General features: G+C 44.0%; 1 protein-coding gene across 2 annotated transcripts in view; it reads right to left on the bottom strand.

Annotated features, from left to right (window-relative positions):
* The window catches only part of LOC125000754 (nck-associated protein 5-like), a 107097-nt gene extending 99659 nt beyond the window's left edge, over positions 1–7438 (bottom strand). For both annotated transcript variants that reach the window (XM_047576397.1, XM_047576404.1), the window contains exon 1: positions 7285–7438. In XM_047576397.1, coding sequence (XP_047432353.1) covers positions 7285–7403 — 119 coding nt within the window. In that variant the 5' untranslated portion in view covers positions 7404–7438. The remainder of the gene's footprint in view (positions 1–7284) is intronic.
* Positions 7439–14843: the final 7405 nt, after the last annotated feature.

Raw genomic sequence — 14843 nt, 5'->3', positions numbered from 1 at the left:
AGAAGAGGAAGTAAAGCCCAACAGCTTCCTTTGGATTCAGAGATAGAGTCAGGGGGGGTTGTAGGAAATTTAGATTAAATGATTAAGATGGATTTTAGCAGCGTGTCTGATTACACATAGAGGACACTTTTCCCTTTTTTGGCCTTTGGGATACAGAAAGTGATGTTTGAGCCGATCGGAAGCGATACAGATTAAGCAAACACCTTACATGCCAGATATCATTGGCCGATAAAACACAAACAACACACCTACCTTTGACATTTAAACAAACCCAGCCTCGTGCTGTCAGCTACCGGCAAGAGCCAACAAGCTCTCCCTGGGTTTACATTTCAGAACCGTTACAGTAACATAGATGCCAGGGTTGTCAGAAGTGTTTTCATATCCCACGTTTCCCAAAATCAAGGGAATGCTTTTAGAATAATTAGGAAACGTGGATTTATTTTTTCAGACCTGGTCTGCTCTGCGGCCGGTCATCTGTCAGCTCATACCACTCAAAAGTTTATGAACCATTAAACTGTTTAATATTGTGGAAGCAAAAAAATATATATACAAAAGTTGCTCTGGCTGCTGTGGATCAACGTTTCATTTCATTTATTTGGATCTCCATTAGCACTGGCTAAGGCTATCGCTATTCTTCCCGTAGTCCACACCCAATTATCTTTACACGGCAGTTACTCAAAACACACCACACAACAAAATGACACAAAGAACAACTAAAAAAACACCTCACAACAATCTACAAAACAAAAAGGAGAATCATACATATTGTACAGGATCTAGTTCCAGTTAACAGTAACGCCAGAATGTGGTTCTTAGCATCATTCATAAAGTTATACTTACATTAGAAGTGATTCCAGTATATTAAATTCATAGTTTGCATCTCATAAAACCATTTAGACTTACATTGATTAATTGTACACAGTGAGCCTCAACTAAACATTAGCAGACACTGAGAGTTATTTTTTTTTTTTTTGTATGATACGTCCAGGCAGGGTGGTCCATATCACCATGACTCTATAAATTACAGTACGGTCCACACTGATTCCAGCTTCCGTTCATCTTTTGAAAAACTTGTTTTTACCACATATGGGGCAAACATGCTCAGAAAGACCAGAGAGAAACCATGAGATCGAGGTATTAAGAGCTTATATTAACATTTAGAACAAATCATCAAAGGTTTACACCAGCTCTCTTAATGTATAAGAAGCATTTTGATTGCATGGGCAGTATGATGTGCCGAATACTGGCTACTGCTGTTGGTTAGGCTAGTTAGCTGGTGCCTTCTTGTTGGTTGCTAGTTGGTAGCAGACTGCTAACCTGCTGGTCAGGTTTTATTCCAGTTGGACTGGACTGGGCCTCCAAATGTGTCTCGCCTCAAATCTTGTTTGCTGACATGTAGTCGCATATCCCATCACTTCTTACCTACTGCTGTTGGCTAAGCTAGTTAGCTGGTAGCTGAATGCTAGCCTGCTGATTGTTTTTCTGGTTGGACTGGGCTTCTAAAAGTGTTTTGCCTCAGATCTGGGCACAATCGATTGTAAATACTCATCCTGTGTAATAATGAATGTTACTGTCTGTGTAAATGTTGCAAGTCTTTTTAATATAAAACTCATATTTGGTGAATGAAAGGTCAAATGAAAGGAAGTGGTGTGTAGACGGGATGAATTAGCTTTCACAGCATTACACTCGAATCTCAAGTAATTGTACGTCTTGCTGCACTGGCAATCAATATCTCATCTATTAGGCATCCACAGAGCTGCTGGTGAAAGTTATAGCTGCGGTTGCCGTCCATAAAAAGCAGCACCGTGGCCAATTTCTCCCTCCTCCAACAACGACGACGACAAACTTGTTGACTGTCCGCAGATCGTTCCTGCTCCTCGGTCGCTTGGTTTTTTAAAGGAAATGAAACACGTAGGGGCTGTAGGCCGCGACACGCCGGATTAACAAACACCGCTTAGGTGATTAACGAGTAGACATCCAAAAAAGGTAATATCATTTCCATCGTATGTTCAGCTATAATACGAGGCCACCTCTCTGCAACTGAAACAACCCCCCCCCTCCCCTCCTGATTCCTTGTGATTTACACCAAAAGCAATTACTGATATGTTAAACCGCTCCAGTGTTGACCTACGCGGAGCGACACGCGTCGACGCCCATGGTCCACGCGGCCCCCAGCCGGCCGTCCAGCCAGTCGGCAAGGCAGCCAGTGGGGTGGAAAGGATATAATCAAAAGAGGCCAGGAGGACGCTGACATCTGGGAGTCTTTGTGCTGTAAGCCTAATTAGATGCCAGGGTGGGAGCAGGAGGAGGAGGCAGGATGGTGTTCGAATAGAGGGGGTTTGCTTGAGGTGGGAAGGGAAGCAGGAGGAGAGAGAAGGGAGGGGGGCTTTCTTTTTTAACATCTGCTCCAGGAACAAGGGAGGACCCAGCTGAGGTCACAGAGCCCCAGACAGCTCCCAACTATAATGTGAGGGGATAACAGCTTAATGATAACACTTAAAGCCATTGAGAGATGGCTGTACTGAAAACAGACCGTGAGCCTCGCGGATAAACGGCGATAATAAGCACAGATTGTCCATGAATATGGATCGTCATGGCTCCGATTTGATACTGTTCCTTTGTAAGGTGAATTAGGCAGCTGTGCATTTAGGGCAATCAAATCGGCGGCCTTTTACTGGCGCTCTTATCTGAACTTTTTTTTTTTTATTTTCCGTAGGTGGAATAATAAAGGTCTGCGGAGGAAACTCTGTTGCTCCACCCTCTGGCTTTTGACTTCCAAGTGTGACAGAAATCACACGCTGCCACAACTGACAATGCTGCCCTTTGTACCCGGTACAGTCAGGCATTCTCCCATGCATATTCCCCGCTCCACGCTGGGAGTCGCCACCAGTGTGGAATCCCTGTCACGGTTTGCTCAAAACCGAGATGTCAAGGTGGAGGCTTGAACCTTGGCACTTCTCACACGCAACAAAAAAACTTTATGGCCGCCGCAGAATTCACAATAAAAGGAGCCCTTCTGGTTTGTGCAGCCCGTGAATTGGTTTCGGTCACGGCTTTTGAGCTCATTGATAAATAATGGAGCGGAGAAAGTTTAAGCAAATGTTTGAAAACTTGGGGAATGGAGAAGGGCGAGCCGCCGCGCCGAGGGAATCCAAACGTGCACCACGCGTGAGTTTTCAATTAGAAGAGGGAATCTGAGGGAAACAAAAGGCCAAATAGTGACTCTGTGATCGATACCAACATGCCAGGAAGTGCCAGGGCCTGAAAATGGATGTTTGTTGGGATTGGACATTGATTGGTGCTCCCACTTTGCCCCAGGAACCGATTCATTTTTGCCTCCGATGCCCTGAGCCCGGCTTGAATGATGGGCGAGTGTGAAACGGGGTCAGCGCGGAGGCATCCCCCACGGCCCCACAACCCACTTCTCTTTCCTCCCTGAATGATGTCCGCAGAGGAGAATGAACAAGATTACACGTTTGAGTCTCGCTTTTAATTCGCCCGCTACACGAGGGGATGCGTGGGAGGGGATCTGGGAGAAGGAGGGGGTGGGGGTGGCTATTACTTTTCCATTCATTGAGGAGAAGATTGAAGCATGCATGTGTCTGATGTGGGGTTTAATGTGTGCAGAGAGAGGTCCATCTGTATTCCAGCAGCACAGATGGTCCACGCTGATCGGAGGTTTCGAGTCCCCCTGCTGGCCGGCCTGTCTGATCCTGCCTCTGCATGGGTCCCGCTACAGTTGGCACCACCAACTGTAGCCCGGGCCGAGCCCTAATGTATTAGGAATTACCGCATCTGAGAACAATAAGCCGCATTTTTCCCCTGCTCCGTTGTCGTCCGTCTGCGGCCACCGAGGCAATCGCTAGGCTCGTGTTTACTGCCACAGTTAGTACATCAAGTTAGCTGCAGTCAAGTATTCATCACATAGGTGTGAAAATGCTGAGGTTGACAGGTCAATTTAACGTGCTCTTTATAATTAATAGTGACACTCTAAGTAAGGGAGGATTTATATGTGCTGCACATTCTTCCTATATATACACACACACATATATATACGTATGTATTAGTCACATTCATCAAGGCCGGTCGGAACATGTGCAGGTTTTTATCGCTGCTGATATCACGCTGCTTGTGCGTCCCTTCTGGCATTTAAAGCAGATTATTAAAGAAGTTGCAGACTTGCAGTCTGGCTTTAAATCCTCTTTCCATAAAATATTTGTCGCACTCGACAGGCACAGGCATCTCAAACACGCGCTCATCTGCTTATGTCTTTAGCTTCCAATTATGGAAAACCAAGGACATACATATACTAAGAAACAGAATTAGTGCAAGCCTCCCGAGACCCGGCGTCTTCATGCGGGGAGATTAAGTTTTAGGTTTTATTGCAACTTATCGCAAAATCTTTGGTTGATTAGACATTTTTATTTACATTTTTATTTTTTTTAAATTAACATGAATCCAACATATTTTAGTAAAGGGATAAGGGATAGCCCAGAACGCTTTAGTCTGCCATCTAGTGGTAGAAAAGGTTATTTATTTATGTTTTTTTAACGTTTCTAGCCTGATATAACGTGCATGTTTAACAAATTAGAAACTTTTTGCTAATTAGCAAGTTCTCGTTTGAGCATGCTGGGACTTCCTAGTTTGCAATTCTGTCTTTGCATGGCCGTGTTCTGGTATTAAAATAAACAGCTGTGGTCTCTAATGTTTATGACCTGCCATAGAACAAGTCCGCCAGAGCATATCTTTACATTTTAACATGCTGTAGTGCCATTTTGTGGAGTATTTTAGTTTACTGTACATCAATACAACCCTTACATCCCAAATATTACTAATGTGTATGTACGTATGTTCATACAAATTAAATAAATTGCTAAAAAGCTCAATAAGGGACAAAATTTTTGATAATTTACACATATTTTTTGTAAATACATGAATATCTTGGCTTTATCCCTCAAATCGTAAAGGTAAAAAAAGTTTCAGAAAATTTATTTTGATTGTTTTCATAACTTACTTTTGAAGAAGCTTTCTGTACTTTTATGAATGAAAAACTGTGTCAAAAGTCCAAAAAAAACTTCTAGAGCATATTGTTTTTTTTTCTATTGCAGATGTTATGTCTTTGATAAATTCCGTTACAGCAAATTATGTTGTTCTTTTGGTTCTGAAACCGTGTTGTTGTTCATATAATACACACAGGCTTTGTGATGAGGTCATCTAACCTAGAAATACTGAAAATAAATAAATAATGGAATTGTTTTTTTGTTTTTGCTAGAACCAATACTTCCTGTTCAAAGATGATGCTTGTTTTTATGTGTCTTCGGTCCTACTGACCCCTTTTTAAAAACAAATAAAAGCTCAGATCTTTACTACAAATTCTTTTGAATGGCTTCAAACCAGCTCAGCGCCCCAGTATATTCAATTCAACTTGATATAAACTGAGAAACAGATCATATTTAGGAGCTGTAACCAACAAATGTCAAACGACAAACTACCGTCTGCCACAGAAAGACAGCCACGTTTCCACCCCACGCTCGGAGGCAAACGCAACGTGACTGATGGCGTGAAGACGGCCGTGTATATTTAGTCAGTATGGAGGCTGTCATAAAGTTTTTCTTTCACAGTCACAAGGCCGTGAGACACGCCGAAGGCATTTGTAAATCATTTGGTGAGTGTTTGCAAGGAGCAGACAGATATTTGACACCGGGATCTGCATTTTTAATCACGACACGCCGGGACGCCCCAGTTCTGTCTAATAATCTCAATGTATTTGATATTATTTACTTGATATAGTTGGTTCACAGAATTTGCATAAAGGCTTCCGACTTTAAAGAGCGTACTATTAATATTTGACTTCGCCTACTTGTTCAATAAAGCTTGTCAAACAACAGCGTTGTGAACACTGAGAAGACTGGTTTTCTGATTTGACACTAGGCAAACTTCCTAACCACAACTGTTCAAGGAAATGGCTTTAAAATGATAAAGATTCTGCCCAAACTTGTCAGAGAGGTTTTAAATGTTGTTTAGTCAGCAGTACTTAGCAGAGAATTGAGTGTAGGGGTTTGAGGGGAAAAAAAAAAAACTACAATGAATACAATGTCGTCATCCTGTTCAGGAGGGGAGTCCCTGCTATTCCCAGTGGCGATCCCACCAGATGTGTAGGATGCGTTAATATACATCCTGGGAAAAAAAGAATTAAGAGAGCTTCCTGTTGTGGGACCCTCAACTGCAGCTCTCATGATCATCAGGTAGAAAAAAAAAAAAAAGGCCAGAAAAACATGCCGTAAAACGAAAAGCCCAGGGGGTGATGCAGCACCAAGAGAGGACAGAGGAATTTTTTTTCCAGACGTTATCAAAATACACAACCGTGCCCCCCCCCCCCCCCCCCCCTTCTCCGCCCCCCCTCCTGGTTTGGTATGTGAGCATCATGCCATGGTTAGCTCACTAAAAAAAACAAAACCGAACACATGCGTCTCATCAGCAGGCTGCTGACAGCTTGAGGAACAACAGCGCGTCTGTGCGTGTTTATCTGCGTGAATGTTTTCCGATGCGCTTTCTCCTGCAGAAAAGAGTTGGAGGCCGAGCACAAACACATCGTGTTCTGCCATTAAGTCAACAATTCAGGGTGTTTATCCGCGAGTAACTGGGGTGCCACTGTCGTACGTCTCACCAAAGGCAATAATTAGCCAAATAGCAAGCTAATGGCTACTTATTTTAGGTGGGAAGTGTTTATTAGGATTAAAAATAATTAGGATATTTTAATTTGGGATTTTTTTATTATTTTTATTATTTTTTTTAATTTATTTTTTTTTTTTTGCTTTTTGTTAGCTAACCGTAATTCACTAGCCACTGCTCAGTTAGCTAACCATTTCAAATTGTATTGTTGTACAATTGGCAGTTTGAGTTTGTAATTGTAAACACTGGCAGATGTTTTAATTCAGCTAATTTAAAAAAAAAATAAAATTCGCAAAGTTGCAACATTATTTGTAGTAAAGGGGTAATTGGGACTACTAGCTAACACTGAGTTAGCTCAATTATTTGTCCTTATTGACAGGCTTTGAAACGTAGACAATGTTTTTAAAAGGCTACATCTTTTCTAAAGATCTTTTCATAAAGAGAAAAGAACGCTTGCTAAAACCTGTAAGCCTGGACCATGCACACAACTCATAGAACTGGAGTTACATCCAGTAACTGCCATACATGCATTTACTGACATCTATCTACCAGAGTATGAATGAAGGAGAAACTGTTCAGCCGCCATTAATGCCAGAAGACAAATAAACTTACTCTGTGTCGGCCGGATCTTCTCCACTCAACAGGTCTGTAGCTCCACGGCTGTCAGAGGTGTTTTGGTTGAGAAGACGGCGTGATGATGTGGACTCTCCTTTGATGGCAGCTGAAAACATGCTGTCGTAAATTCCCCCTGGAAGTGTTGCAGGGGTGTAAGGGCAAGGGAGGAGGGGAGGAGGGGGGGGGGGGAGGTAAACACACACACTCTTAAAACACAGTATCTGGAGCTGCCAGTGCTGGAAGTCTGCAGCGACACCCAGGAAAGACTTGTAAACAGACGAGGAGGGAGGTGGTAGTGGTAGTTCTGTTAGGGAGTTAGGGAGGCGTGGTGGGGCGGGAGGATAAGGAGAAGTTCCACATTACATCACCGACAGCTGTTGACAGACCGGTGTTTATTAACTAACTGCCAGGAGGGCCGGAGGAGTCGCACCACACGCGCTCAGGCCACAAACAAGGCAAAGCTTGCATGTTTCGCTGCAGCAGACGTGCGGCTTCGTCTTGTAAACACACACTAATATTGCTATGCCTAGAATTCCTTCGCCAAGACTCGAGGATTTTTCTCTCCCCTTCTCTCCGTTTGGCCTGCCGGTGTTACCTGTCATCTGTTTACACTGGCTGTGAGACTTGCTGACTAGACTAGAGGAGCTGTTTTCCTGACTCAGATAGCAGGAGCTGTAATGGTATTACTGCGAAGGGAGACTTGCTGCAGCTGCATTCCTCAAGTGTCTTGGCTTGGCAGAGTCCCCAGCCTCTTAGCTCAGCCTGTATTTCTCTCCCTCCCCTTCTCCGTCTCCTTTCTTGCCTTCTCATTTAAATGGAGGCACATGACTCTCGGCTTTGCTGCCAAGTAGACTTCTTCATGCCGGCCGGGAGCCACCAGCCCTCTGCTTTTCATTGGCCTCTCTGCAGGGCACTCCTTAGAGCGCTGCATTCCTCGCTGCCACCCATCCAAGGCTCAAAACCCAACCCAATCAAACTCTTTTCCTTTGTCTTTATTTTACGGAATCAATCAAAATCAAAAGTGCATTTGAAACCAAACGTGCATGCTTTTAGAGTCCCACAGCTTTAGAGCCGGCCGCCCACTGTTAAGGCGAACAAATCTCCGTCCCATCTCTGCTGCATTCCTCGTGGGCCGCAAATGCAATAATTTCTCCCATAATTCCACTCTGTTGTCGCATTCCTCCCCTATAAGCTCACTGCATTGCAGGATTGTTCGCTCACGGAGGCAGAGCGAGTGGGCTGAGGACGCGCCGCGAGGCGACGGGCGGCTTCAGGAGATAAAGACTTGAATGGACGTCTGCCGTTTTGAAGACGTCCAGACGGAGCGGAGGACGTGGTCCGAGTCATCCCTTCATCACAAGCGTCCAATTAAACCAAAATGTCAGCAGCTAATTGGATAAAAAGCAGTATTGTGTTCTGCTGATTGGCATCAAATGTTGGGAAGGGAAAGGGTAATAATATGAGAGGGCTAACCGTGTCCTTTTCACTTAGCATTTCATAATGGAAATCTTCTGCTGGATAATTGGAAGCTTGTGATTTATTCATTTAATCTAATTGTGAAACCTTGCGTCATTAAAAAATAAATACGTTTGCAAAGGTTTTTTTTTTTTTTTTAAAAATGTATTTACTGAAATTATTACAGGTTAGGCGGAAAGGTCGATGCCTCACACGTGCACGTTTCCAACCGAGAATCATCGTGCTCATCTTATCAAAACAACATTGTTCAAATCCAACTCACCTTCCTAAATCACATCCTGTCTTCCGTATCTTCCTCCTAGGGCTTGCTCTCATACGCTCTTATCTTGAAGTGAGGAAAGAAAAACACTTCTACTCTCCCATGCTCTTATTTTTCTATTTTTATTGTCAGGGGGCACGGCTCGTCGGTTTGGCTTCACGCTGAAAAGCTCGCAACAGTGCATTTGCACAATGTGCAGTAAAATAAATCCTTTCGTGGTCAAAGTTAACGTGCACGTGTCTTCGTGACCTGAGCGGGAATGGTAATGATGGAACGTGCTTGACCTGCGGCCCGTCCGGATCCATTCCAGGCCAGAGGTAGTAACTCACTCGTGTCACAGGTCAGAGCCCTGCAGGAGCACTGAGGAAACGATTGAGGAAAGACGCGTATGTTCCATGAGAGGATGCGAGGTCAGAGTGTTCAGCGTGCGTGTAACGACTTAAGGAAGTTCTGCCTACGCTCAGTGAAATAAACTCCTAAATTTATTACAGTCGGCAAATACACGTAGAAGGACCAGGTCTCATCTTGTTAGGTTATATTACACATGACTGCATTTTAAAATCAGCTGTAGTGTCCGTGAAAGCCTTGAATGAAACACCCCAACTGCTGTGACTAAGGGCTGTGACACACCAACAGTCAGCTGGTGTCCGCCCATCGCCGAGCATATTTTACTCCAGTTTTGGCAGCGTGTCCCGCACCGTTGACACCAGTTGGACCTCTGCTACGGTTGATCTGGCAAGTTGAAACAGCACCAGGGCGTCTTAGCAAGAGAAAGTGGTTGCTCGGCTTAGGCAGCCAGCGAACAAGAAAGGGAGCAGAAGTGAATAGGGAGGGGACACGCGGAGCTGGCGGTCAGGTACAGACTGATGATTTTTGCTGCAGACGAAAGCGACACGAGGTGACATTGCCGTGAGCTCTTTCATGTCGCTGTTAAAAAAACAGCCACTGCAACAACAACAACATGTGTGACACTTTTTTTCTTTTTTCTTTTGGTCATTAATTTCACTTTCCATGATTTTAATACACAGCCTAACATCTTAATCACTGACCAAAAAAGGAAAGCCGGAATAGACCCCTTCATGGCGCACGTCACTGTGACATCACAGCGTTAGCCGGAGGCAAAACTTGAGGTGAACACTAACTTTAAGTTTAGTCACAAACCAGCCACTGCTAGTCGTAGACAACTTTAGTTTGGCTTTGGTGATTAAAAGAAAGGATTGGACTGAGACAATCAACAACAATGCATGCACTTCATATCAGATTAGATTAATCAGTGATGTATCATCAGTTTCAGCCTGGATAACATTATCTGTTAGAATAAATTGTAACGGAAACTATGTTTTTTTTATTTTTTTAAATCATTATTTGGGGGATTCTTGTTACATGTTAATTCTAATGCTAACCGCTAGTTTCCAAGCTAGCTTCCAAGCAGAAGTTGCATTTACTACTTTACTCTCTGCAGTGGTTCCACTTACTCCTTGTAATGTCTTTGTTGGAGAGGCTTCACTTGATAAAGACAGACCAGACTTCGTCCCCTCTGTGTCCTCTGGTCAAATCATCCATCCAGTGAGTGAGAGTGTAGGGGTCGGTGAATGTAGTCCCATCAGTCAGAGTCAACTTTTTAAAATAACACTCACGGTCTTGGAGAGTGAGTGTATTAGTATAATCTCTAAAATATGCATTTTCCTCGTCCATTCTTGGCACAACAGTTCATTGAAATATGCTATTCAATTTACAGTGTTTTGCCTCCAGTTAAGCCACGCCCCCAAAAAACGTCATATTGTTCACAAACTGTGAATGGCTCCATAGTATAAACCTATCCTAGATAATCAATCCAACTGAATAGCTACGGAAAAATACAAAAATTAAACTATTAAAATAAAAACAAACAAACAAAATCAATTACTGCAACATCCAAGTTAAGTCTCCTTTCCATGTGATCTTCAATCATCGTACATTTCAAGGCTTTTTTGAAAATTGATAGAACAACACATCTGTATTTTACATTTGTTCTTGCTTTACATATTTCAAAAATAAACAGCCCTCTTCAATTATGTCTCTTAATTTGAAAAAATGTTGACCACCATCAGGGTGGTGTTAGTTGGTTCTAAATAACCCACTTTATTTATTACTCGTTTAGCTCTTTTTTGTAGTTTAATTACGGGATCTAAATTTGATTTATAAACAGCCGCTGCTTCTACTTGTGTGCTGGCTCTGAAGTGCATTAACCTGGGAAATGAGTGATCATAAAGCAGTCATCCTAGCGGCTCGCTGTAATACTTACAGCTCCTCTGGTGTACCTGCACGCAGGACATTTTGATATGACCACAAACGTCTGTAATGGAAGCACCAGACGGTCCCGGAGGTCCACGTCTGCTGCAACACTGTGGAGACAGAACCTCGAGCATAAATCAGATCCACTCTTCTGACGCGAAAAGCGCTGATGCAGCCTCATGCACGATCAAAATAATAACACATTTACATCCTGGAGGGCTGGAAAACATATTGAATGTGATCACGGTTCTTGATGCAGGGATTTACTCTGAGGAGCAGGAAGTGGCAGCTCTGACATGTTGTTACTCAGCGGCTGCAGTGGGAGATCAGAGATGTCCCCGCTCACATCGGCCGCGATAGGGAAGCATCTTTACGTGCCTGTAGGCCTGGACCCGAGAGAGACAAATACAGTACGCACGGTAAATATTTTCACTTCCACAAATCAAGACAGAACTGTGGCGTTTGCGCTGATGTCAGCTCCTCTGAGTCCACAGGAGATCACGCTAAGGAGATTTAGATGAACGGGGATGAAATGCAGAATAGAAAGAGGGGCATTATCCAGCTTTGACTGCGTCAGCTCTTTGTCTAGACGGACATACGGTATATTGTGGTGATAAACTGGGGTTACCCTTGTAGATTCATGTAAAGTCTGGTAGTATTTCATATTTAATCAAAGAGCTTTTCTGAGAGCGGCAAACGAGGCAGGGCATTCTGCCAAGCCTTTATTGTTAAACCTGACTTAATTTCACTGAATTATGGTCGAGGATTGCTTTCCATCCGTCTCGTCTCTGTCCATCCCCTGGCAGTTTGAAAGAATCGATGTCTGTGTGGAGGCAGCGAGGGGTGAGTCGTATCTTATGTCTGTCTCGTGCAATTTTTTCCACTTTCCCCGAGGTTGGAATGGCAGAGTCAAACAAGCCTACACAAACAGGCCTTGTGTTTTCACCCTGTGTTTGTATGCAGTGCCACAGACAGGCTTCCTGCCAAGTTTCCTCTTTTCTCCCCCCTTCCTCCCTCCCTCCCTCCCTCCCTAGGCTGCAAAAGCAGAAGACAAACTGAGGCAACGCCGCTGCCTCCACCTCCACCCTCGTCCCCTCGCTTCCCTCACACCCTCCTGTTTCTCTATTTGGGCAAACACAAAGGGAGCCTTGCGCCCCAGCGTCCCGACGAACGTGCCCAGATTAGGCTGAGGCGATGATGAAGACGACCGGGCAGAGGTGAAGGATGGGGATTCGAGTGGAGGAGCAGGAGTGGCTGTTGTTTCGCGGACGAGCCTCGGCTGCCCTTTGCCACTGAGTCAACGCCAGCTGGGACGAGGAGTGGCATCCTTCGCCGCTTTCTCTGCTCCGGTTTTCAATGAGAGCATTGTACGAGCTGCAGGAAGGATGCGAGGTCCCATTTGGCTGTCATTGACATGTAAAAAGAGTGTGGCGGTGACAGCTGACGAGATCGGCGGCCTGTAATTAGCCGGGGATGAGAACAGCGTCTCGCTCTCGGTGTCAGACACACACAGAGGCGTGTCCACATTTAGAGATATAGAGTTAATAAAAAAGCTCATAAACACAGTGACAAACTGTCTAGGCTTGTTTGCCTCTAGGTGATATTATGATTTATCTATTAGCCTACGTGAGAGGCTTCTTCTCTGATGTAAGAGAAGTGAAAATCCAGCCTAAAGGTCCTGAGATTTTTTTTGTTTGTTTTCGATGCACACAACTTTACCCACGGGCAGGGGCGTCACTAGGTTTTTATGACGGGGGAGGCTTAGCCCCCAGGAGGAGCACAGGATGTACCACGTACGTACAAAATTTCAGCTGACAAATACTGAGAATTTATTATTTTTTCAATCGTTTCATGTTACAATGACAAACACAGGTTCCAACAGGATTGATCATGTTTAAGTTATCATACATAAATATTTATTTAACCACCTGAGACCCTGCGTCCTCATATGGGGACATTAAGTTTTAGGTTTTATGGCAGCTTATTCTGCTTCATTTAAACCCATTGTCCTCATTAGTGGACACTGTAGTCTGCCATCTACTGGTAGCAAAGGTTAAAACTTATTGATTCTTATTAATGTTTATAGTTTGATATAGCGCATAAATTTAACAAAGTGTATCAATAGCAATGAGCCACAACGTCGCTAATTAGCAAGTACTTGTTTGAGGACGTTGGGACTTCATTGTTTACAATTCTGTCTTCGTACCGCCATGTTCAGGTATTAAAATAAACAGTTTTCTATTTTGTTGCACATTGTGTGACTTTATTATAATGTAAATAATGAAATAATCCCAGTGTCCACATAAGAGAACATCATTTTTGTTTCTGTTTTCTTAAAAAGCAACTACTTCCTGTTCAAAGGTGATGCTTAGTTTTTTGTTTGTTTGTTTGTTTCTTTTACAGATCTTAGGCCCTAATGATCCCAAATACCTTGGAGAAATTAAAAACGCGGACCAAATAAAAGGTTAAATATTCTGTGAGGCTTCAGCCCCCCTAAAAATAGTCCTAATGACGGCAGTGTCCACAGGAGACACAGGTGTGATAGGCCGACTGTGAATAACAAGCCAGGCTCATCACACTTCATAAATCTCGTCTGTCCTGGATGTGGAATGTCCTGAAGGGGGTCTTAATGTGTGTCTTTTGGGGGAGGCGGTGGATATGATCTAGAATCAACATTAGCACAGCTCAGCCATTTTCTTCTTATAAAAAAAAGTCTTTGCAGGTCTTTAAGACTCCTGAATGAAGCGTGTTGCAAAATGTTCTTGATGGATGAATGTGTTCGGTGTAGTTAGAGGCTCTCTACTCATGTAAATCACAAACACTGACCTCAATCCACGATGCTACGCCGCTATCCTCCGCTGTCCAAGGGCCTCAGTGTGTGTGTATATATGTGTGTGCGTGTGTGTGTGCAACAGACAAGTTACCGTGGTGATTAAGCTCCTCTTTCAAGTGTGGGTCTCATCTGAAGGTGGCCTTTCTCTTTGAAACACAGGATCTGGGCTCGTGTCAACCCACCACAAGGGTCTCAGGGCTGCCTCAAAACCCCACCGATGACAGTTCCTGTTCAGAGATGAGAAGAGGCATCTCGCTGCAGAGGACATTAACCTGCGAGGCCCGGCTCTCCCATGGGAACCTGTGGAAGCTGTCCCCCCCCATCCCCTCCTATCCCCTCTAAACCACCCAAATCTGGTGCCTCTTCCATCACCCTTCTGTCCAGTGAACCCTTTGATATCCTGGGATCTGGTCACCCCCCAGCCACAGAGGCCGGTCACCCTGCAAGAGGAGAAGGTAGTTCCTAGCAAAGTTAGCCAAGTGCTACACGTGAAAATCGTTCAGTTTTTAATCTAGCAAAGGTGTGAAATTTGCTATAGATGTTCATAATTCCCAGAACAATCCTATTTGGTGACGCCCCTGATTTATCTGCCATGGGTGCCGGCGTGAGGTTGACATTTCTGTTTTCGCCGCGAACCAGTGAGCACGCTCACGTCCCCCTGGGAATGAATTTCATGGCTCCTTATCGGGTTTAAATTGTCCAGGTCCCGCACAC

The sequence above is a fragment of the Mugil cephalus genome, chromosome 23, assembly GCF_022458985.1.
Source record: "Mugil cephalus isolate CIBA_MC_2020 chromosome 23, CIBA_Mcephalus_1.1, whole genome shotgun sequence".
In the NCBI taxonomy this organism is placed as follows: domain Eukaryota; kingdom Metazoa; phylum Chordata; class Actinopteri; order Mugiliformes; family Mugilidae; genus Mugil; species Mugil cephalus.
This window is presented reverse-complemented; position numbering and strand designations above follow the sequence as displayed.